Source organism: Leishmania braziliensis, chromosome 10 (assembly GCF_000002845.2).
Source record: "Leishmania braziliensis MHOM/BR/75/M2904 complete genome, chromosome 10".
In the NCBI taxonomy this organism is placed as follows: Eukaryota; Euglenozoa; class Kinetoplastea; order Trypanosomatida; family Trypanosomatidae; genus Leishmania; species Leishmania braziliensis.
In genome coordinates, this window is record NC_009302.2 from 116,025 (window position 1) to 139,957 (window position 23,933).

Here is a 23,933-nt window from a genome sequence, read left to right on the forward strand (position 1 = left end):
ACGCACCATCACCACCACCACCACAGGCACACACGTAATGTGCGGTCCGCTGTGGTGTTCTTCTTTTCCTTGATGCAGTGGTGTCCACGCACGCACCTGACAGCCCTGCGGCACACGTTGGCAGAGGCACGGAACGGGACGAAGAAGAAGCAGACGGGCTCTTCTTCACGCGCCCCCTGTTTCGTCGTCTTGGCCTCTCCTCTTCCTCTGACACCTTCGTCTCCTCCTCCACCTCCTCGCTCTCCTCCATGTTCTCCGCGTCCACGTCCCCCTCCGTCAACGCCGGCCCTCCCTACCACACTGTGTGTACGAGCATGCGTGGGCATTGTGTGTGTGTGTGGGCTCTGTATAAACGCCACGTGACGTCTTTCATCGACAAGAACAACAGTGACGCATACACAAGCAAACGCTACGAGTTCCCTCTTCCTCCCCCTCTTCCCCTTCCACCCACCCCTCTTCTTGGTTCCTTGTCTGTGAGCATTTTTCCTGTTTTGCACTCATTCCCCCCCCCCCCCCCCCACCCCCTCAGTTTTACGGCTGTAGAAAGGGAAGCCCCCTCCCTCCCTTACAGACACACACACACACACACACCAGCTGCCATCGGCTCTTCTTCTCCGTGACACCCCCGCCCACGCCCTCCGCACTCGCCTTCTTGCAACCTTTTCCTTTCCTCGTTTGGTTTGGTTAGGGTCCACATGTTCCGTCGTGTTTCAGCTGCTTCGGCGAGCTCTCTCGTCGCCGTCCGCGCCTTCTCCAGCACTAATGTCTGCCTGGGCAAGCGCATCAAGGTCAAGAATGAGGTGGTAGACATGGACGGCGACGAGATGACGCGCATTATCTGGTCGCTCATCAAGGAAAAGCTGATCTTGCCCTACGTGGATGTCCCGATCAACTACTTCGACCTCAGCGTGACCCACCGTGACGCGACAAATGACAAGGTCACCGTCGACGCCGCCGAGGCGATCATGAAGTGCAACGTCGGCATCAAGTGCGCCACGATCACCCCGGATGAGTCTCGCGTGACGGAGTTCAACCTAAAGAAGATGTGGAAGAGCCCGAATGGCACCATCCGCAACATCCTCGGCGGGACGGTGTTCCGTGAGCCGATCATCGTCTCCAACATCCCACGCATCGTAAAGCACTGGAAGGAGCCAATTGTGGTCGGCCGTCACGCCTTCGGCGATCAGTACAAGGCGACGGACACCATCTACAAGCCGGGTAAGCTGCAGCTTGTGCACACACCCGCTGACGGCAGCGCGCCAACGACGCTGGACGTCTACGACTTTAAGAGCGAGGGTGTGGGCATGGCCATGTACAACACGAAGAAGAGCATCGAAGGCTTCGCGAAGAGCTGCTTTCAGTATGCGCTGATGCGCAAGTACCCGCTGGTGCTGACGACGAAGAACACCATCCTGAAGAAGTACGACGGCGTGTTCCTGCAGACCTTCCAGCGCATGTACGAGGAACAGTACAAGTCCGACTTCGAGAAGGCAGGCATCACATACAACCACCGGCTCATCGATGACCAAGTCGCGCAGATGATTAAGGGCGAGGGCGGCTTCGTGTGGGCGTGCAAGAACTATGACGGTGACGTGCAGAGCGACATCGTGGCACAGGGTTTCGGCTCGCTGGGCCTCATGACATCCGTGCTCATGTGCCCGGATGGCAAGACGATCGAGGCAGAGGCCGCCCACGGCACGGTGACGCGTCACTACCGCCAGCATCAGCAGGGTAAGGAGACGAGCACAAACTCCATCGCCTCCATCTACGCCTGGACGCGCGGCCTCGCCCATCGTGGTAAGCTGGACGGCAACTGCGACCTTGTGAAGTTCTCGGATATGCTGGAGAAGGTCGTCATCAAGACGGTCGAAGATGGTCACATGACGAAGGACTTGGCCCTCTGTGTTCACGGCTCCAGCGGCGTTAAGCGCGAGCAGTACGAGACGACCGAGGAGTTCCTCAATAGCGTCGATGCCGCTCTGAAGAAGGCGATGTGCGCGTAACGAGACGACGTGGTAACGGCGAGAGCGGGAAGCAAAGGGCTCTGTGGGCGTTTGGAAGGACATGAGCGGGGGGCGGCGCCTTTTTTGCCAGTGCCGTGTTGCTCCGTTGTACGCGCCTTCACCTGTGTGCGTGCGTGTTTTGTGATTTTCTATGCAATTCGTAAATACCAGAAGGGCCCCGCTCCTCTTCTCGTCCTGCCTCTGCGCCTTATGTAGTGGGGCCCATGCGCCCATGTCTCCGGGTCTCGCTCTTCCGCGATTGCTCTCCTTCGGTGTCGCCGTCACGGCACCAGCGTCGCCACCACCATCTGTCTTTGGCGTTGGATCAACTTTCCCCGCTGCCCGCCCCCGGGCGCATCCTGAAGACAGACAGAGACAGAAGGACAGAGGCTGCAAAGAACGAAGTGGAGACGAGGCAGTGAGAGGGAGACGAGATGGGGATGCCTTCAAGCCGTAGACGACTCCACGTGCTGAGGTTGACGACAGAGTGTGGGCCTGCCGTCAACGTAGAGACCACCATCTTCCAAGGCTGCATCGAGCGAGTCTTGCGAAGACCACAGCGAACAACAGCGCAAGTGGCGGCGGTTAGGAGTTTTTTTCCCTTTTCGTTCTTTGTCTGATGTGTCGTAGTGCAGTTTGCTATGTGGATGTTATCTACACGGGGAAATTGGGCGCCTCCTGGCACGGCCATCTCGTCAAGGGAGGGAGGGGGGGCGGCCAGAGCCCGTTATCACCACTGCGCCTCTTCCTTGTCATTGCAAAATCACCGCGAGTGATGCGGAATCCAAAGACTCACCCACACGTTGCTGGACGTTTAGAGGTTGGCAAGTGGCGTCAATCGAGTACAGGATCGTCTTTTCAGGCATCAGGACAGGGCCGCGAAATGCAGTCTCACCATCCAACAAGCTCCCCCCACCCCACCCCCTGCTCTAACCTGCATGACCTCTTGCGTCTGCCCCCTCCTTCAGTTGCACAGTATTACAGCTACAGCACACCTCTCTCGCTCCGTGCAGCTTTTCCCCCTCTCTCCCCATCTCGTAGACGACATGCCGACTACATGAAAATAGGTTTGCTCATCTCGTTACCAGTCGTCACCCAGCAAAGACTACCGCCGCTCAAGCATGTCGGGGACCCGAGTCGATTACACACAAATGCAAGCGTCACCTCGCACCCCTTGAGCGGTAAAAGGCGCGGATTACACCGCCGAAGAACTGAAGGCCAAAACGAAAGAAAATAGGCTCGGCCCCTCTCAGCGCTGAGGCAATCCGAAGCAAGCATGGGAAGCGCGACGCACCTCATGGAGGGGAGACGTATGCGCGAGCACCAGTAACTAGTTTACCCGTGGATGCAAGAGCCGATCAAGACTGAGGCGCGTTGACAGGAAGGGAGCAGCAGCGCATCAAACTCCTGCAGCTCGCGAAGAGCTAAAGGAAAAGAATTTCATGAGTCTCTCCCGGCAAGGTCATTTGACTCCCGTGACGGTGAGGCTGGACTAGTGCGTGCTCTTCTCAAATGACCTGAACGATGCAAGCTACGCACTGATGCACGTGATCCTCCACTCCAGCGCTGATGACGCCATCAAAACGCATCATTGGCTTGCGGCCAGCCTCTGAGTCATGAAACACAGTGACTAACTAAGGTGAGCGAGTTACGGAACTGCAGAACCCTCTTTTCCCCACAAGGCGACGCGCGCCCAACGCATCCCCTCTTACAGACTGAGGTGAAGGCGGCAAGCGGCGGCCTGGCGTACGGCGCGGAGAGTACTGTAGCAGGGCTTCATAAGAAACTGAAGGCCGATGCATTGCTTGGTGGCGGATACATTATTCCCATCCACAACGCCCAAGGTAGCCAAGCAGGTGTAGCGGGGGCGTGGACGTGATGGTGAGGCAGCTGAACGCTTTCACATCGGGCCTAGTTGGCGGTGTGAATCGACCGGTCAAGTGCTCTGAGGGCACACATGCGGCAAAACCAATCCACGCCACGGCTGCGGTGGGTGATTACTCCAGAGCGCTACGGTCACACGGGTCGTAACTGAGGTGGGGGGCGGCTGCCGAGGCGTATTCCGCGGAGGAGGCGCATGAGGAGCAGCACACTGAGCACCCTCCCCCCCCTGCGAGGGGAGCAGCGCCAGCGACTACAACGCCTGCTAACCAAACGGAGGCAAAGATGGTCGTTAGGTGGCTCGGAGAGAGAGAGAGAGAGAGACGATGCCAGTGAAGGCCAATGGTAAGTGCTCACAGGAGGTGGCGGGTCACAAAGCAGACGACAACTCACGAGTTGGATTGGTCTTCGTCAACACTACACGCCAACACCACTCCATTGCAGGTGCGCCTGCGACTGTACACCAGGTCAGCACCTATGGAAAGAGACTACCACATATCCCTGCACGCGCGGCATTACTGCGTATGTTCGACTCAGCCCCTGCCCGTCCTCGTCAGGCGGTACGCACGCAGTGCCCTTCTCGAGAATCGTGGCACAACTGCCTCTGGTCTTTGCCAAGTGTGTGGCATAGCTGCGCTTCAGCGATGACTGCGAGGGGTCTTCATGGGGGCCTCTGTATTGGCAGGCACACTGGGCAACGCGATATGACAGCCCCATGCCGCACCATTCCGCTTGGGCCCGTTCGCCCACGAGGCCACCACATGGAAGTCTGAAGAGAGAGATTGCTCGTTATCAGACTCAGCGCTCTTCACGGCCTCAGTTGTACCAGACTGTGGCACTCAGGCTAGAACGCGCGGAAGTGCTGACTGAGGGGTTCTAGGCTGTAGTGCCACAGAAGAAGCGAGTGGGAGGAAAAGTGGCCAGAGACAAACTGTGCGCATACGCCGAAGAGTGAGTCGCTCGGCGACGCTTGGCCAGCCGGGAGTATGCATCTCTTCTTTTCTCTCAGTCCTCCACGCTTAGTCGAGAGGAAAAGAATAGCGAAAATGAAATCAGTCAGCGCTCAAGACGGGAATAAATGTGCTTTGCTCGGAGTCGGGGGAGAAGGGGGAAGGAAAGCTGTTCGTGTGGTGCTTGAAGGGGATAGCGCTCTCGCATCCATTCTAATCCCGGTACAGAGAGACGAAGAGGAGGCGAGAGGGAGAGGATCGATTACCTGCCAGGAGCCTTGTGCCTAGCTGAGGCCATGGCTTCTCTGCTGCAGGGCCATCAATCGTGTACGCCACGCGAGCATGTGCGTGCGCACTGACGTACACACTGCCGTTTGTATGGTGACGCGATAGTGCAGCGGCGTTTGGCGCGCACCATCCTCTTGCCGCTTTCATCGCCTGCTCCCTTGCATCGTCATCATTTCCGTTCGACTCCCACACCACCTCAGCCACCGCCAACTCGCACAGCTCCCTCCCCTCCCTCCATGTGCGCAACAGCGTGGACGACGCGACTTCCTTCACCCTCTTCGACGCTTTGTACATTACTGCATTTGTGTGTGAGTACGTACTCGTTCCCCTCTCAAGTTGGTGCTCCGTCGCGTTGCGGGCAGGTGTGTGTGTGTGCTCGCCCGCGTCCAGGACACGCAGGACGAGGCAAATGAAAAGGGGGTAAAGACGCGATTGCTTCGACGCACACACACACACACACACACACTCTCTCTCTCCCCCCCCCTTCCTTTCCGCTTTATCTTCAAAGCTCTCACGGGACTGCCTTGCGGCATCACCTGTCTCGTTAGTGCTTGGGTGCTCTCTCACTTACTGGCCTTCGCGTCATCGACGGTCACTTTGGCTTTCCCCTCCCTCCTCCCCTCCCCTTCCCTCTCTCTGTGCTTGTAAGACGCTCCTGTGGGCCTGCTCGACCCCAGTCACCGTCGCCACCGTTTCTTTATCCCTCTGCCCCCTCCTCTTCGCTGCATCTTGACCGCTCTGTTGTCGCTCCGCCTCTCCCTTCTCTCGCTACTGCGGCCTACACACTCACTGCGCATCACACATGTACGCCCAGAGACCTACACGCGGCCTGGACCATCTCTCTCCGTCTTGCCTTCACTTGTTCTAACCTGCCCCCATCACACCCTCTCAACCTCCCCCTCCCCCAGCGGCTGTCGAGCCGTAACACTGCGAAAAATGTGGAGTGGGTGGAGGGAGGGGTGCGGCAGCGGTGGCGCGAATGTGGTGGTTTAATTAGGGCGGCATCAACTGTGAAACACAGCTGAACAGCGAGGAAGGGAGGCAGCGGAGGAGAGAAACTCTGCGGAGGAGATGCACCCACACATGGCACGAGAGGTGGAGTGGAGAGGGGGGAGGGCAACTCATTCGGAGTGACGACGAGGGGTCGAAGGGGCAGCGTGTTTACCGGACCACGATGTAGCTCCCTTCCCTATTTCACCGCCACGCGTACACACGCCGGCACCGTGTTATCGTGAAGGTGAATAGCCGTCGTTGTCGACAAAGGAGCTGCAATACGAAAAGGAAACAGAGTATGAGACCCTATCACGTGTAGCGGTGATCACTGCTGCTGCTGCTGGTGGTGAATGGGGGGACGCTGACAGAGAGCAGCGATGACCTGACTTGAGCGGCGATCCGTACACACTCGGGGTAAACTACCAATACTGCAATTGCCGCCCTTATTGGCGCTTTTTCGCTTGCCTGGGTTGTTACAGCTACACCTGTTGGAGTGATGAATGTGATTATGGGCTGACCCGCTTCTCTACGTCGTCGTCTCCCCTCCCCCTACCTCACTCTTTAAATCTTCTCCAAAGCTGAATTCACATCTTTAACCCTTCGCTGTTAGTCGCCTCCTACTCGAACACACGCTGAGCGTATCACATGAACACTCCCACCTGACTAGCGAAACGCACGCACACAGAGAGCACCCACCGCTGCTGCTGGCAGCACCAAATCGCTTGGCGCGCTCCCCTTTCCCAACTCCTCATCGCTCCACCACCACCACCTTCCAGGGAGCGTCTGAAAGAAAGAGAGGAAAGGCGCGAGCGGCACTACGCACAGGCACAGGACCAGAGCTGAGCAATCTCGTTGGCTAGGAGATCCCTTAAACAGAGAGCGTGGCCCCGTTGCTGGCTTTTTCCAAAGCCTACGCGCGCGTGTGTGTGTGTGGGAGCTTCTGGAAGAAAGAGAGGAAAGGCGCTACCGCCACTCTCTTCCTCGCCCAACCTCTCGAGCACGTCAGTGCCGACGCCGGCGGGGCGATCGTACACAAGAACCACCACCAGCACCACTATCGTCAGAGCAGCCGTGGTGCAGGCACCTCGCCTCTTTCCCTACTGGCACGTAAGTGCATACCTGCACCCTCAGATAAGAGCTTCTTCATAAAGCGCCACCACTTACCCACCTCAGCACGCATAGATAGAACCTCAAGATACGTACAAGGAAGAGAAAACAAACTAGAGAGAACGGTCATTAGCACCTACAGCGCCTTCCACTCTTGTCAGTTGCAGCTATGAACGCCGACGCACAGGAGCTGGTGCGCCAGCTCACGGAGAAGCCAGAGGTGTTGGAAAGTATGCAGCACCTAATCTCCCTGCTGCGCGCCAACCCTCAGCAGTGCCCCGGCACCAGCAATGACGGAAGTCGCAGCAACGTGGAGACTACCAGACCTGAAAGAGGTGCACAGCAGTGGGGACGACCACCGCGCAGTGGATGTGCCGCCAACGTCGACTACGGTCGCCACCAGACCACAAATATGCGGAAGCTGCACAGCAGTGATGGCGCAGGCCGCAGTGCCAACTCGCCGTCTGCATCGTCTTTAACGCAGGAGACGCACTCTTTCTACAGTGACGATAGGGTGTATGCCCGTAGCACCGTCAACGGTCATAACGGCGCCACCGGCGGCGCAGCTTCGCCAACACCATCCTTCGCCACCACAGGACTCCGCGGCGCACCTCAAGGGCCGACTGCAGCCTCACGACGTGGGCTACGCCACTCCCCGCTTCTCTCGACGCCACACGAGCATCGCTCCGTCACGGCTCCCGATGAGCAGCTGATGGCCACCGCCACCAAACTGACAGATGCTCAACGGCGCATTGCAGAGCTGGAGAAGGAGCTGCAGCACACCACGCAGCGAGTGGACCAGCTCTCTGACGTGGTGCAGCGGCAGAAGGACGAGCTGCAGACCGCGCAAGATCGACACCTGCTAGAGATGGAGGAGCTGCGGCACTCTTACAATGCCGTAATTCAGCGCAAAGACGAGGTGCAGGGGGAGGCACTGCGCCAGCTGCTCAAGTCCCGCCAGCTGATGGTATCAGCAGCCAAGTACGAAGCCGTCGTGACGGCTAAGAAGTCTCAGGCTCAGCAACTCGCAAAGGAGAACAACCACGGCGTCGATGACGGAATGGGAAGCATCAAGGTACTAGCAGGCATGCAGACAGCTTACAGTGACAACGAGTGCGACACCCGCCCTGGGCTAGCGCAACGTCAGACATCAGTGAACGCGCAGCATTCGTCGGTGCTCGGCTACAGGTCGAGTACCGCAACAAAATACAGCAGTGCTCTGAAGCGCGAGCGCCAGAATGACGATGAAGACGTCGTCACCGACGTCGATCTCGTGGTTGATGCTTACGAGCCTGGTGATGCGCGATACGGGGCAACAACCCAACAGCGCCCGCCAGCGAAGCGCTCCACGGCGGACTCGTGGCGTCTGCAGGGCAGCACTGATCGCGCCGTGCAGGGACGAAGGGGCGTTGCGGCGACCAACGCGGAGACGTCTCCGGCGTATATCACCACCCCCACGCTCTGTGGTAAGACATCCACCGCGCTTGTTGAGACGCGCACCCAACCACGCAGCGCGCGCAAGCGGCGCACCCCGCGCACGCCGAGTCTCACCAACGCTGACCGTCTCGCCGGGTCGGTGGCGGGGAACAGCGCCCGCTTGCAACAGCGCCTGCCGGGGACGGCGTCGCTGAAGATCGAGAGCCCCACACCTGTGGCGAGCACGGCGTGGACGGCTGATCGTTCTCTCACGAGCAGTCATACGCCACCGCCACACTCCAGCGGTGGAATGAACGCAGCTTCGGAAGCTGTGATCAAGCCCCATCACCTTTCGCAGCAGCAGTCGCAGCAACCTTCATCCACGAAGCCGCCACTGACGCAGCGTGCAGCGGGCCGCCTACCTCCCGCTCATCACCGCGCCGCGGCTGCCCCGACGGCGGTGCCCAACACGCGCAGTGGAACGTCTTCCATCGCTTCCGGTGGCCCGACGCGGTCACCGTCGCCTGTGAACCCGAAGCGTGGCTCCACGCTGCCGCGCCGCTTTATCTTCACAGGTCTGAAAGACCACGAACCCCAGCGGCTGGCTAGCGCAATAGCCGCGGTCGGCGACGATGCCGCGGCACTGGCGAGCGACCTCGATGAGCCGCCGCCGAGCAGCACGACGCACATTGTGCTGCGCGGAACCCCGCGTAGCGTCAAGGCCCTCTGCGGTGTGGTGTCGGGCAAGTGGCTCGTCTCACCAGAGTACGTGTACAACAGCCAACAAAGTGGCTTCTGGCTAGACGAGCTCGAGGAAGGCGGTCTGCGCATCTTTCCGCCGCCGCTAAAGTGCCAGCGTTTTCTCCTGACGGTTGAGCATCCAAGCATCCGAGCGAAGCTGGCGCAGGTAATCGAGTACGGTGGTGGCGAGGTCTTGCCAAGCGGCAGTGGCAAGCATGGTGCCAGTGCCGGCAGCACCGTGGCGCAGGACGTCATTGTAATCACTTCCGGCGACGACCTTCTGCGATATGCAACACAAGACCGCGTGTAGCGCGCGCTCCTCCACGACTGTTCACTGTCCACATTAGGTGCGCGTACCTCGCTGTCTACCATTATGACCAGCATAGAGTCGTCATGATGGCGATATCCGCTCTGCCGCCTGGGTGTGTGCGTCGCTCTCGTGTCTCTCTTCCATGTCGCATTTTATTTTTGTTTGCGGCTGTGATCTGCAGGGTGTATTTCTCTTCTGGGCGGTGCGGAGGAGGTAATCAGCCGAGCCACACTTTGTGTGTTGGCCCTCCCCTCCCCTCCCCCATCCCTCTCTTTCTCTCTCTCTGAGCAGGTCCCTTTCTGGCATACGTGCGCCTCTTCGCGTGGCGGGCACCGATGATGTGATGTAGTCCCTCGGTTTGCGCCCGTGTATGGGTAGCTTCACTCCTCCACCACCATGTGCTGTGTTGACTTGTTTCCTGATCCTCTTATTGTTTCGCTAGACGTGCCCACTTCTACTCCTCTCTCTCTCCTCCTCGCATCCCTCGCTCGGCGGCTGACCCCCCCCCCCTTTCCACACCCCACGAAGCACTGGCCAACTGCAAAACACACCAAACAACATACACCTGGGCGCGTGCAGGAAAGGGGAAGGAGAAGGGTAAAGACAATGTTGTACGGCGCAAAGCAGCGCAGCCACCGCACCTACTTTGGAGCCTCCGTGCCGCAGCAGAACAGCAGAGGAAAGTAGATACAGTGCCTGAGCTTGTCGAGCAGCGTGGCTCGTATCTTTGCCCCTCTCCTCCCCGTCTTTCCCTTTCTCGGCGCCGCGCTCTCGTTTGTATTTGCCCTCCTCCTCCCCCCTCTCCGTGTCCTCTTCCCACCGAGGTAGCGTGCAAGGGGCGTTGTGTCTCTGCACGAGCCTCCTAGAGGTACTCCCATCTGTGCCGTGTGGCACTTTTCCTCTACTGGCGGTCTCTTCTTATGCCGCCCTACTACCGTGTAACGCGCCCACCGTGCCACTCCGCAGTTTCCTCCCGCTCTTCGTTCTCTCTCTCTCTCCTGTGGCTGCCCCCTCACTCCGCAGCACAGCCGTCGCCGTATCAGTGATTTGGTCCCTTTTCTGCCTGCTCGTGGGTCTCCCATTGCTGCGGTCTTCTCCTTCTCTTTCGTTTTCGCGTTGTGGCGGTGGTGGTGGAGGTTCGTGCCACGCTTGACTTTGCGTTTTTCCTCGCCTTTGTTCGTATCGCGTCGTGTGTGTGCGTGTGCGTGTGCGTTTGAGCCCCGTCACCGCCAACACCATCCATCTCCCTCCCACTCACCTGAAGAAACACACCTACGTCTCCCCCCACACACGCACACGCGGCTACAGACCACACACATACGCTCGCAGACAGACGCATACGCGCCACTACTGACTCACGCACATTTTCTCGTGTGCTCGGCTCCTCCTCCTCCTCCTTACACTCTGTTGTTGTTCTTCTTCTGCGCAGCAGCCACCCTCTTGCTTTATCTGTGAGCTAACACGCTCACCACACACACACACACGCCTTTACCGTCTCCCCCAGCGCTCCGCAGTCCGTCCGGTGCGTCTCCCTCTCCCCCTTCCCACCGCTTTGGTGAAGCCGACATTTACTCCTCCCGCCCCCCTCCCCTCCCCTCCCCCCTCGCCCGTCCCGCTTCTCTGCCGCCGCAGTCGAATGTGGGTGGCCCTCATCTTTGTCTCCCGACACCGTCTCTCCCCTCTCTCCGACGCGAGTCGCCACCGCACTACGCTGGGTGCTTGCGTTGCTGCTGTGTAGGTGTGCCTGCAGCGCAAGACGCCAGTCGTCACGGGTGCGCATCGACAGCCACCATACGTCAGTCACATCCGTACAACATTGCACCCTTGTGCTTGAGCAGGCACGCGCACACGCAGGGAGACACAGCCACACTACTGGGTTGCCTCTTACAGGGAGAAAGTAGAGTGGCCACAGAAACTGAACTGTGAAGCTAGTGGCCAAACAGCGCACACCATGAACCAGGAATACAACACCTACTATGGACAGGTCGCCCCGCAAGGAGGTGGGTACGGCGGCAGTACGAACTACTACAGCGGTGCCAATGCGGCCACGGCTCCCGCTGGAGGGGTCGGCGGCGGATACGGAAGGAACGCTGCACAGGCTCAGCCTCAAGAGCTACAGCCACAGCAGGCTGGCGTCTACGGTGTCGCACAGGCGACGTCGGTCGGTTCGTGGGGCAACACCTATCAGGGCCTCAACGAGTACAATAGTGGTGTTGCCACCACTGCATCGACATCGCTGCAGGGCTACTACGGAGGCGGTCCAGCAAGCACAGTCGCCAGCAGTTTCCAAGCCAGATACGATGGCTACGCGCAAGGGGACACGGCAGCCGCCCGAAGCAGTGGCAGTGCTGTCGCTGGCGTGAACAACGGAGTCAACACCGGTGTGGTGCCCATGAGTGCCTACAGCCCTCAGCCAACGCAGTTAGCGCAGCAGCCGTACCACCCGCAGCAGCAGCAGCAGCCTCAAGGAGGGTACTACGGCAATGCCAACGCGTATCAGGTGAACAGCTCACCGGGGCCTGCTGCTGCTGGGGCACCGGCGCCGGCAGCCCTCAACGCCACAGACGAGAACGGGCTGCGGTGGACCTGGTCGTGCTACCCGACGACGTCGAAGACGAAGGCAAAGGCGAAGGAAACCCCCTCCGCGGCGACGCTGGCAATGCCGGAGATGGTGATTCCGATGAGCTGCATGTACACACCGCTGTACCCCATTGAGCCCAGTCATCTCGTGCTTGGCGCAGCTATTGACGAGCTGTGCTGTACGAACTGCGGCGCCTTTTTCAGCCTGCACAGTCAGCGCGAAATGGGAAAGTACTGGGTGTGTTTATCCTGCAAGCGCCGCAACTCGTTCCAGAACAACACCGCTGTCACGGAACAGCACCCGGCGCTGATGTACGAGACGGTTGAGTTTGTGCTCGCGGACCCGCAGACGCAGGGGGTGGTGTCGCCTCAGCTGCAGCCAGCGCCGGCTTTCATCTTTGTGGTCGACATGTGCATCCCATCGGGCGAGATGGCGTCGCTGCGCACGAGCCTACTGGAGTCGCTGCAGCACCTTCCGCGTGATGCCCTCGTAGGTCTTATCTCCTTTGGCGCCACCGTCTCCGTGTGGGAGCTTGGTACAAAATTTGGTGTGGCTCTCCGCAAGTGTTATCTCCTGCGCGGCAGCACGGCTAATACGGCTGATTCGCTCAAGAGTATGCTTCAGGTCTCGGAGAGTCACCCCGTATGGGGTCGGCTTCTGGCGCCGCTTTGCGATGTGGAGGCGGTGCTCACCCTGCTGATCAAGGAGCTGGAGGAGGAGGACGCCGCCGTGCCGTCATCCAAGCGGCCGCTGCGGGCCACCTCGACGGCAGTGGAGGCGGCTACATATCTGATGGAGGCCCTCGCCCCACCGCAGAGGACAGCACAGCAACAGTACGCATTATACAGCAGGGGCGTCAGGGGCGCTGCAGCGCCCGAAGGGAGCCTAAAGATGGGCAAAATTCTCCTCTTCACAGGAGGCCCGTGCACGCGCGGCCCCGGCGCCGTGGTCAGTACCGACAAGGCGGACATGATGCGCTTCCATCGTGACATCATCGAGGACGAGACGCCCTACTACGACGCGGCCTTCAGCTTCTACAACGCGCTCGAGCCGCGGCTGATAGCCGTGAATACATGCCTGGACGTCTTTGCCCAGTCCCTGGACCAAGTTGGTGTCATGGAGATGCGCCGGTGCATTGACAACACCGGCGGCACTCTCATCGTCGAAGATGAAACGACAGACATCATGTTCCTGGAGTCGCTAAAGCGTTACTGGCAGCGCTGCGACTTGCAGGCCGGGACGGTGCAGGGTGAAGCGGTAGCGCAGGAAGGCACGCCCTCCTCGGGTGTGAGCGGAGGCTACAGTCCTCACTGCGGGTTTGCGGTGCACATGGAGGTGAACACATCCGTCGGCACGCTGCCGCGCGGTGCGCTCGGCCCGTGCAACGTGGATGTAGAGGCAAACAAGCGCGGGCCTACGCGGCTAACCTCACCACTGGAAGTCGGCGCTGGTGGCACGACGCGCTGGTGCGTCAGCTACCTGGACAAGGGCATGACGCTATCCTTCTTGTTTGATACCGCCACCGCCAACAGCCAGCAGTGCGGCATGGAGAGCGCGCATGAGAAGCGCTTCATCCAGTTTGTCACACGCTACATCACGCCGCGCGGTGAGCAGCGGGTGCGTGTGACGAGCGTCGTGCAGCCCACCACCCCGCCGACAGCGCCGCCGGACTACTACACAAAGGCCGGCGCCTTTGACCAGACGTGTGCGGCGACGATCGTGGCGCGCATGGCGGTGAGCATATTAGAGAAGCACCCCGGCAAATGGGACGACGCAAAGCGGTGGCTGGACACATTGTTGGTGCGCTTCGTGCGGCGCTACTCCACCTTCTCCCCTGGGCAGCCGAACACGCTGCGCCTCGACCCGTGCCTTTCCCTCTTCCCATCCTTCATGTACAACCTGCGGCGTTCCGAGTACTTCATGGTACTCAACATCTCACCTGATGAGACGACGTTCAAGCGCCATTGGCTGCTGCGGGAGTCCGTGGACAACTGCGTTCTCATGATTCAGCCAACGCTGGACTCTTACGACATCGAGAAGCCGTTCGCCACGCCCATGCAGCTCGACAGCAGCAGCCTGCGCCATGATAACATTGTGCTGATGGACGCCTACTTCAACGTCCATATCATGTGGGGAAGCATCATCTACCAGTGGATTGAGGCAGCCTACCACGAAAACCCGGAGTACGTCAACTTTGCCGAGCTGCTGGAGTCAGCAGAGCGGGATGCACAGGCCATCTTATCGAACCGCTACCCGTACCCGCGCTTCTCACGCACGGACGCCGACGGCTCCGAGGCACGCCACGTCAAGACACGTGTGAACCCGGCCACCAACTACCACAACTCAGACATGCAGTACGGCGCCGGAGTCAACGGAGCGGTGGATCAAGCCGATGTCATCTATACGGATGATGCGTCTATCTTGGCGTTCATGACATCGCTCAAGAAGGCAGTAGTGACCATCGACGAGAAGGCAGAAGATTAGCGCGCAGCTGATTCCCTATCCCCATCGGTATGTCCTCTGCTCCCTCCCTTCATTTCACCCTGGTGTCTGTCCCCTTACGGTGTGTCTCGCGCTCTCTGTCGCTGTGTGTCCATCCGCCATGAACCCCCCTCCCCCTCGACAGGGCGGCTTGGGTGCGTATCCCCCTCTTCAGTTGTATTGACTGTGTCAGCTGCGCGCCCGCATGCGCCTCTGTTATGTTTTCCTTCTTTCGGCCGCCACTGTTGGCTGCGCACACGTCGTGTGTTGGACGCTTCGCGCCTCTTTTCCTTTTGCGGGCTCTCCTCACGCACGTGTGCGAGTGAGTGAGTGAGTATGCCCTATTGTCGACCTTGACGTCTTGTTATTCTCGTTGTCTGTTTCTGTTTTACGTCTGCCTATGCGTGTGTGTGCGCGTGTGTGTGCGCGCGTGTGTGTGTGTGTGTAGGCATGTCTGTCGATGCACGAGCCGGGCAGGCAGGCAGGCGGGGTGGGGGCACTATGGCGTGCCCGTTTGAGTGGGCGTGTGTTTTCTTCTGTTTCGCTTTGCACGTTGTGTTGCCTGGTGTCTACGGCTCTCCTCTCCCCCTCCCGGGCTCGCCGGTGCTACTGTCGCCTGTGTCAGTGTCGGTGTGTTCGCGTCAGTGTTTCAACTCCCTCCCCCTCCCCCATTCCTCCCCACACACACACACACACCTATGCGTCGCCACCACCTACAAACGAGCCCAAGTCAAATAAGAAAAGCAACGAAAGACGGTAGGGCGTACACGTCTCTGTGGGAGTGTGGGTGCACCGAGTGCGCCAATCAGCCACAGACATGCATGAGCGTGTAAGGGTGGAGGGAAGCAGTACTCAAGAAAGCGCAGAGATGAAAAGCTTGGAGGCATAGAAAGGCAGCCATCATGAGCACATGAGCCCTCGCCACCCGGAGCGCCCCTAAGAGAACCTGAGTGGGGGTGTGGGTGGGTGTATGTGCGCATGTTCAGCGCTGAGCGACACCCTGGTGGACTTGCGACCGGTCACAAGCGCTGTGTGCACGATTCCTCCTCCGCACACACATTTCCTTTCGTGAAGCAGCAACAAGCGCATCAGCCACGCGCCTCTACGACTGAGTCCTCCCATCACTTCGCCGCTCTTCTTTCTTTCTCCCTTCTCTGTTCTCCGACTCGCCGCCTCCACCCCCCCCCCCCTCCCCATTGTCCGCTCTCCGGACGCGCTATAATGACTGACCATTGTAGGAATGGTGCTCACAAAGGCCTGGCTTTCACGCCCTCTACCTCGCTTTCCCTCTCTTGTCACATCCATCCGCGTACTTGTGCTCCATCACCACCAACTTATACGTGTACTCGAACCCACTTCGAGAGGAGGAAAGGGAAGCAGCGTAAATCACGTGACGCACACCTCCAGCAGCAGCAGCAACGGCAACTTATCGGTCTCTCTCCACCACCTCCAAGACGAAAAGGGGAAGAAAAGCGCAAAGCAGTCATCACATGTGATACCCTCACCACTGCTCCCCCTTCACCCACGTCGTCCCCTCCCCTCTTTCGGGTACGGCCCCCTACCTACAAGCTTGCAGACACCCGGTAAGGCAGGCTTACACCTACATCCTCTTTGCTGTTGCTTTGTTTTCTCTGTGTGTCGTGCTTGGCCACTTTTGATTGTGCTTTTCGCTTGCGTTTACACCCTGATCAGCGCAATGTCCATCAGCAGCTCCGTCACCTACGCACTCCTGTGCGTGTACTACGCCTGCCGTACCGTGCTTCTCTTCATGGTGGAGACAGTCTTGTTCCTGCCCACGTACTACCTTGTGGAACGGCACGATACACCGAGCGCGTGGCTGGGACGGCGCGGAGAGGCGCAGGTGCAGCCAGTGCTGTCAACCGCATACCAATACCAGAAGGCGGAAGAGTGGGACGCGTCAATCTACAGCAACACCGCGGACATCGTGACGGTGGGTGCGCGCGCAACACCGCTGGAAAGCAGTACGCGAGAAATGGAAGACAGCCGCTGCATCCTCTCGCGCAAAGCTGTGAGCCGCATTCGGTCTCTTCACACAGCAAACGAATGTACGTCGCGGTGGTGCCCGCAGGTGCCGCGCACTGCTAACCCGTCCTCCGTCACGTACCCGACTGGTACGCCACAGCAGCGTCCACAGCAACAGCGCTGGCAACTGTTCCCCAGGTTGTATAGTCACCCGCCACCGGGGATTCCGCAAAGCAGGTACGATGGAGGTGGTGGTGATGACGATATGAACGACTCCGCGGGGTCGTGTTCGAGCTACACGTTGGCCAACACGCCACTCGCAGCTACCCTGCAGCCCCCCCTCTCTATGACCATCGCAGAGGCTTCTGGGTGGCATGACTGCAGCTCAGGGGGCGAAATGGTGCCGATCAGCCTCCTGAGCAGCCCCATGCAGCGCTCTCAGTTCCCTCGGGGGAAGCGTCACTACAGCGGTGTCCTCGATGAAGAGGACACTGCGTATACCAGCTTCAACGGGCGACTCGGCTCCCTTGTACGCGATGTCGTGGATGGCGAATATCAGCAGCCGTACGTCACGAACGCATTCTTCGATGGTCTGGCTGTAAAAGTATTGGCCTCAGCTCAGCAGCAGGAGCAACAGCACCTTTCAGCTGCGCTGCGCAAGCGGGTTGACAACACCGAGGCAGACCTCTCAGCTCGGTGGGGCCACCGACAGTCTGGAGCTGCTTCACGAAGAGCCACTGCTCGGACCGCGTCCACATCGATATCGGCCGCTACTGCTCGAGAGCGCCTGTGTGCAACGGTGCCGGGGTGGTGCACTGTCGTCTTCCACTCTCCAACACAACGATCGGCTACTCGCGGAAGTCCGGTGGAGGAGGCATCATCGACTTTTCGTGGTCAGTACGGCTTTCTACCACCCTGGTACGCAGTTCACGCCCGCGCGCAGTTACTATTGGCACTTGCAGACCCGCTGCTGCGCATTGCGGCGGAGCTGCTGTGCTGCCGAGGTTGGGGAATGCGGACGCTGTCGTCTGTGGCGCCCTCGGAGAGAATCAGTGAGCTGAGTAGCCTCGCCACATGGTGGGATGCCGGCGCTTTTCTTCTTCGGCCACTCCTCCTGTGCTTTCGCGCACTGCGTTGCCTTTTCTACGCGACTGTGGGCCGACTTGATGCGGCAGTATCGCCCCACTACTCGACGCGTAGGAGCGCATCGCCGACCTCGCTCAACGCCGCTGCCACCAGCAGCGGCGTACATCCATTCTACCGTCTCGAAGGTGCTGTGCAAACTCGTATTGATCGCTATATCGCCGACACGCACCGCATCTTCGAGCCACTGCACACCCATGCGGCTGCGACGACGACGGTACCGTCTATGTCGGTGACGACCCACGCTGGAAGCAGCATCACACCCGCAGACCACGGCCTTTCACAGTCGACAACAGCAAGTGCGAAGGCCGTTGGAGCGGCACAGACCCCGGCTCAGGGAGCAGCCTTGCCTCCTCCCCTGTCCTCTATTTCGACATCTGCCCCGGTCTGCCGGCAGTCGGTGGGTGTGTACTGGCTGCATGGCCGCCGGCCGCCTACCTGGACCGCTGCTTCAGCTGGGGATCTGTCGACCATGTCGACACCCCAGCCACCCTCTCCTGCTCCGGTGGTGGTGCTGCTGCTCTGCCCTTCTCTCCTGCAAGGAAACGGGCTGTGCCAGCACACCGTAACGCGGCTCAGTCACTTGTGTCAGCTGCTGACCCTTGCTGGTGTGTGGCAGGATTCCTTCGCCACAGATGATGCAGCTGCACCTAACGGAGAGGCAGAGGCCGACCGAGCCGGTTTGCCCACTCTGCGTGGCACGGCGATCACAAAGATGACACAGGCGCACGATGAATCAACGGATAGCGCTGATGCCCTGCAAAGCTCCGCGCCAGGTACAGAGAAAAAGCCGGGCAACCTTGTGCTCTCTACTACCAACAGCAGCTACAGCGGAAGCAGTGATAGCAGTGGGGCTGAGGTCAATCACCAACCGCCGCTGCAGGTAACCCTGTCATCACCGCCATTGGCCACACGCCCTGTCACTAGGCCCGCCGCGCAGTGGTACGCCGCTGTGCCTGTTGTGGAGCTTCGGGTGTCTGCGACGTCACCGGAGCGCGCCGACGACGTATCAATGCCTCCGCTGACGCTGAAGGACTTGCGACACATTGTTGAGCGACTGCGAGGCAACCTGGAGTCGTGCCTACCGCAGCCAACGAAATACTCAAAGACCCCCGCGTCTACCAAAGCGGGTCGTGCGACTCGCCGTGATTCGTTTGATCAGTCGCCGGCGGAAGGCGCAGCCCCTAAGGTGCAAGCTACCACACATAATCCACGACGCGCGGTGTACATTGTGGCGGTTGGCTGGTCGGAAGCGGCGAGCCCTCTTTTGGAGCTGGCCATCACACAGCAGCAGCAGCAGCAACAGCAGCAGTCATCAACAAACAGTGGCGGCAGCACCGAAGACGAGAATGAGGACAGCTGTGGTGCGCAGACACCGGCGCGTCTTGACGGCGTTGTCTGCATCTCGCACACGCTTTCATCCGCCTTTCAGCTTCTCCCTCAGCAGCATGCAGAAGCGATGGCGCTTAAGCAACACTCGCAGACTAGACCATTACCAGCACGGGCAGCTTGGCGTGCGTCGCATCAGAGCGCCAGCACCGTCGGCAGCAGTAGCACCTTGAGCGCAATAGCGGCCCCTGCCAGCTCGGCCTCATCAGTGACGGCGAGGCTGCACGCTGCGCCACACATGCCGCGCATCCTCTCGAGCCTCACCACTGGGCCGGCGCGACTGCTTGTCATGCTGACACGGATGCAGCTCATCGCTGACGCGCTGCTCGCCCACCGGCAGCATCAAGAGCAGTGGCAGGGAGGCGGAGTGGCTGTGGTGGGGAATGGGGCGATTCCCGGATCCGTGGGAGCGCGCCATCGCGCAGAGGCGCACGCTGGCACGCCGCCGTCGCAGGCGGGTCCAGCGTCGGCACCTGCCCTCTCCTTATACCGCATTCTCCACATTTTTCGCGAGGTTCGCGAGGAAGTAAACCGGGCACAGCGCGGCCTGGACAGAGCCACCATCGTGTGGACCCACCAGCAACAACATTTGCAGGCCCGTTTGGCGCAACAAGGCGCCGGCCTCGCTCGTATCCCCTTCCCGAGCGCTGGCAACTTTTCTGCCCTAACGTCAAGGATCATGGACAACGATATCGACTCAAGGGTCACTCGTGCGGCATCGGAAGGACAGCACTCGCTGCCGATGCACAGGCAGCCGCCCCCACTGCCACCTTCATCCACCTCCGTTGGTGCATCTTCCCCATCGGCCCCCACGGCAACTCCACAACCGCAACACACCCTTAGTCCAACGCCATTCTCTAAATTCGGCCGCACCACCTCACCACTGGTATCGCTCGCCTCGATAGCTCTGGCGGCATCGTCAAGCGATGTGGCAGCTGGGACCGCGTCTGAGGGCTCCACTGCGCGCGGAGGTATTCGGTACGATGCTGTTGGGAACGCCAATGTACTCACTCCACCAGCCTTCAGCTCTACTGGTGGCGGCGGTAGTGTGCCGTCGTTGCTCAGTGTCGACCAAGATACACCGCAGACTCATGACGAGCAGCATTCACTTTCTCGGCATCCTCACTTCAGCCATACATTGCCGTTGATCATGCGCCAAGATTTCTCGCAGGAGCCATCGGTACTGTGGGGCCTGCCCCGCCTCGAGACTGTTACAGACTGGGAAGAGCTGGCGAAGTCACCAATAATGGCGGAGGTCCAGCAGCAGCAGCGCCTTGAGGCGGCTAACACGACGGCGAATGACCTGCTCTCGCCACCCTCCGTCGACCCCCCGACGCTGCTCAGTTGTGGTGCGATGCGGGTGACACCGACGTCCGCGATCGGCAGCGGCGCCGGTGGTGGGGGCCGGCGCCGCTGCCGATCGAAGCCAGAGGTGGGAAGGGAGGCGGAGAGACCCGCAGCAAGCGGTTCCCTTGTCACACCATCCTCCTTCTCCGACAACCCGCTGCGCTGTGCCTGCTCGTACATGTCTACCGAGGACGTGATTGCCTCCTGTACACTACAGGTGGTATCCCCGACAGCTCGGCAGGCGGCTCGCCTGCCTGTAAGCGCGGCTGCAGGGGCAGCACCAACAGCAGCCACAGATGAGGAGCGCAGCGTCCTCGTTGACGTGCCTTCGATGGGGTCGAGTATGTCGCATACCGCAGTGAGAAATCACCACGATTCCGCCGACAGAGAGCACGCGGCGCCGTCCCTCGCGCAGGGGAAGGCGGTCATTGAGGCGAGCTACAACTTGGAGGCGACGCTGCCGCCATCAGCAGACACCCTAGCAGCACAGAGCACCGCTGCCGAAGCGCCGTCGCCCTCTGTGCGGATTGCCACCTCACACGGCGGTAACACCAGCAGCTTGGGTATGGGGGAAACAGAAGGTAAACGTGGCAACACCGCCTCTTCTAGTGCGGGACCTAGTTCGCGGGAAGGAGTGTTGCATGCGCCCGCTAGGTCAGCGAGGTCGCTGGTGTCACACTACGGCCCACCATGCAACTCTCCGCCGCCGCAGCAGCAGCAGCAGCCCATACCATACCCGCCTCCTTCGCGGGCACTGGCGCTCTCCTCGCAGGCGGCGGCGTTAGTGGAGCTGCGAGTGCGTTCTGCTCAGCACGCAGCCCTCATTCAGCGCATTCGCGTTCCCACGCTGCTCGTGCACGCTCGAGATGACCCAGTCGCCCCGACGTCGTCGCTGCCCTTTTCACTGCTGCAGGCGAACCCGTGGATAACGACAGTGCTGACGCGACGAGGCAGCCACGCTGTCTTCATGGAGAGTGCCTCTGATGTGTGGCGGCGGCCACGGCTGGTGGTGACCGAGCGACTACGCCCAGCAGACACGACGCTGCCTGCCTCTGCCACGGGAATGATGGAGGATATGGTGTACTGGCCCAGCGGTGGCCTCATCAACGTGGGCAGGGTTCCTGGCCCGAGAGGTGTGCCTTCCTGGGATCCGCTGTCGGCCTCTGCGGCTTCACAGTGGGGCGCCGCCGAGGGAAGCGAGGCGGCGACCAGGAGCCCCCAGCCACCCGCCCCGATGCCCGCCGCACGTCTGCAAGGGCCGCCCCCTTTTCCAGAAGATGCAAAGATGAAACACCTGCGCGGCAGTGGTACCAGTAGCTCTAGCACCAGCATCAGCAACTCGTGCAGCACCGATGACTTTTCCGACGACGATGATACTGGTGCTGGTGCCCTTGTTGAGTGGCTCCCTGTGAAAGACGTGAATGCTGGTGTTCAGCAACAACAGAGCAACAAGCGGCAGTGCACGGCACCGCCAAGTCGCTCGCACCAGCAGCAACGTGTAGCCGCTGCCGCTGTCTCACAGTGGCAGGTGCGCATCGAAGGCACCACTTGGCTAGAGCGGTGTATTTGCGAGTACGTAGAGAAGGTTGTTCTGTGCCCGCCGGCGCCCCCCCTCTCCCCTCCCCCGATCAGCTGACGCGCGCACAAGACGGGTGCTCAAAGCCCTGCTGTGGTAGTGAGTCAGCGGGTGTGGGGGGATGAGGGGAAGAGATGGGCCGAGACCTTTCCGCGGCACACCTCTCCTCCCGCTTTGGTAAAAAATATTTTCTCTCCCTCGGGTGCGTGTCTCTCACTCTTGAGCAAGCTGAAAGCATCGCATGCAACGATGCGCGTACGATGAGCCCCCGCGTCATGCTTCACGGATGTCGTGCCAATTTACGCCTCTGGGCTGTGCGTGTGTCACTGTGTGGGCATGAGACTAGAGGTGAAAGGGCCCGGAGGAGCTGTAGTACGCACCGACCTCTCCGTCCTCCCCTTCACCTCTTCGCCATCCCTGTCACTCCACTTTCCTCACATTAACACTCACCGCATCGCGACCGTTAACTCCCTCGCGCCCTCTTCTCTCCTCCCTCTGTGGCACTCTGACATTACTTCGTTGTGGGCCAGCCCCTCCCCCTCCCCACTCGCTTCTCGTACATGTTCACCACACGCAGATCCATCTCGGAAGCCCACCAGCGTCGCTCATTTTCCCCACAGAGCCCGTCTGCTCAGGGTGAAGAAGACGCGCGTGCCTTTTTCTCTTTCGTATCGGTGAGACGGAGGCGCGGCACTCCTCGCTAAACGGAAATAGAGGGTGTCGCGGAACTGCCCCTGCTATCCATGGCCCCTGCAGTGCCCCTGTGTGGCGACGATTGCACCTTGGGCACCTAAGCCCCAGCGACCGCGCTGCTCTTCGGTGCTCAGACACTCGCCTCAGAGCCGCGCTCATCGCCCTCCTCCATCAGTGAACTGGGAGACTTCGATTCCGTTGGGTATGAGGAAACAGGATGCAGGACAGAGGGTAGTCGGCGTACACGGGCCAGTCGCCGTGCAGGCTTGCGCGCTGACAACAAGAATGATGACGAGAGGGGCTGCTGTGTTTCCATTAATGGCAACAGCACTCGCCGCAGCAGTGATCAGTGCTGCGGTGACACGGATAAAATCCTCACATCCCTCGCGACTATCAGTGCCCTGAGTTGTTCGCGGAGCCCCCACCACCGGTCCCGGTTTAGTCAACGGCTTCCACTCAGACAACGGGTTCAGTTTTCTCCTGACCGTCATGTGCCATAATTCTGGCGTACGATCGCTCTCTCTTGCACCGATGACCGTGGCCGGTAGTGACGCAAGTAGGTCGTTACTGCCGGGACCTTCGCGCTCATAGCCAACCATCCCCCCTCTCCTCCCCAGCTTTGCACCCTCGTAGGCATTCCGCTTTCTCGGGGACAACCTCGACTTGGCGCGGTAGTTGAGATTGCTGATGGAGCAACTCCACAGCTGTCAGCCATCTGCTCGGCTGGCTGTGCCGCAGGAGTAAAACACCTCCAGTGTCCACCAAACTGCTCTGCTGCGCCACATGCGTGTACGGAGGGGAAAGGGAGTGGCTACCTGTGGGTAACACCAAAATCCGTGCAGGGCAAGGAGCAGGGCAGCTACCGCGCGCTCTCTCTTTCTCTTTCTCGAAAGCGTTGGCACTCTTACTGCTGTACGTAAGCACGTGTGAGGCACTAAACAATGGCGCACCGGCGCCGCTCTCGGAGGGGTGTCAAGTCACCAGCGACCTCTTGATCCGTCTGGTGAACTACGCCCCACATCCCCTCTACTACGCGTATTTCGTGGTGCTC

General features: G+C 60.1%; 4 protein-coding genes across 4 annotated transcripts; all 4 read left to right on the top strand.

Annotated features, from left to right (window-relative positions):
- Nucleotides 1-695: 695 nt before the first annotated feature.
- LBRM_10_0310 (putative isocitrate dehydrogenase [NADP],mitochondrial precursor) lies at nt 696-2,003 on the top strand (the record flags this gene model as incomplete). The annotated part of the gene is made up of 1 exon (XM_001562752.1): nt 696-2,003. One exon carries the CDS (start codon nt 696-698, stop codon nt 2,001-2,003), a length of 1,308 nt encoding a protein of 435 aa, XP_001562802.1.
- Nucleotides 2,004-7,391: 5,388 nt separating this feature from the next.
- On the top strand, nt 7,392-9,689 carry LBRM_10_0320 (conserved hypothetical protein; the record flags this gene model as incomplete). Its single annotated transcript, XM_001562753.1, has 1 exon — nt 7,392-9,689. The coding sequence occupies one exon, from the start codon at nt 7,392-7,394 to the stop codon at nt 9,687-9,689; it is 2,298 nt and encodes a 765-aa protein (XP_001562803.1).
- A 1,951-nt stretch (nt 9,690-11,640) lies between these two features.
- On the top strand, nt 11,641-14,754 carry LBRM_10_0330 (putative protein transport protein Sec23; the record flags this gene model as incomplete). Its single annotated transcript, XM_001562754.2, has 1 exon — nt 11,641-14,754. One exon carries the CDS (start codon nt 11,641-11,643, stop codon nt 14,752-14,754), a length of 3,114 nt encoding a protein of 1,037 aa, XP_001562804.2.
- Nucleotides 14,755-15,991: 1,237 nt separating this feature from the next.
- Nucleotides 15,992-22,249, top strand: LBRM_10_0340 (conserved hypothetical protein; the record flags this gene model as incomplete). Its single annotated transcript, XM_001562755.2, has 1 exon — nt 15,992-22,249. The coding sequence occupies one exon, from the start codon at nt 15,992-15,994 to the stop codon at nt 22,247-22,249; it is 6,258 nt and encodes a 2,085-aa protein (XP_001562805.2).
- Between the last annotated feature and the right edge of the window lie 1,684 nt (nt 22,250-23,933).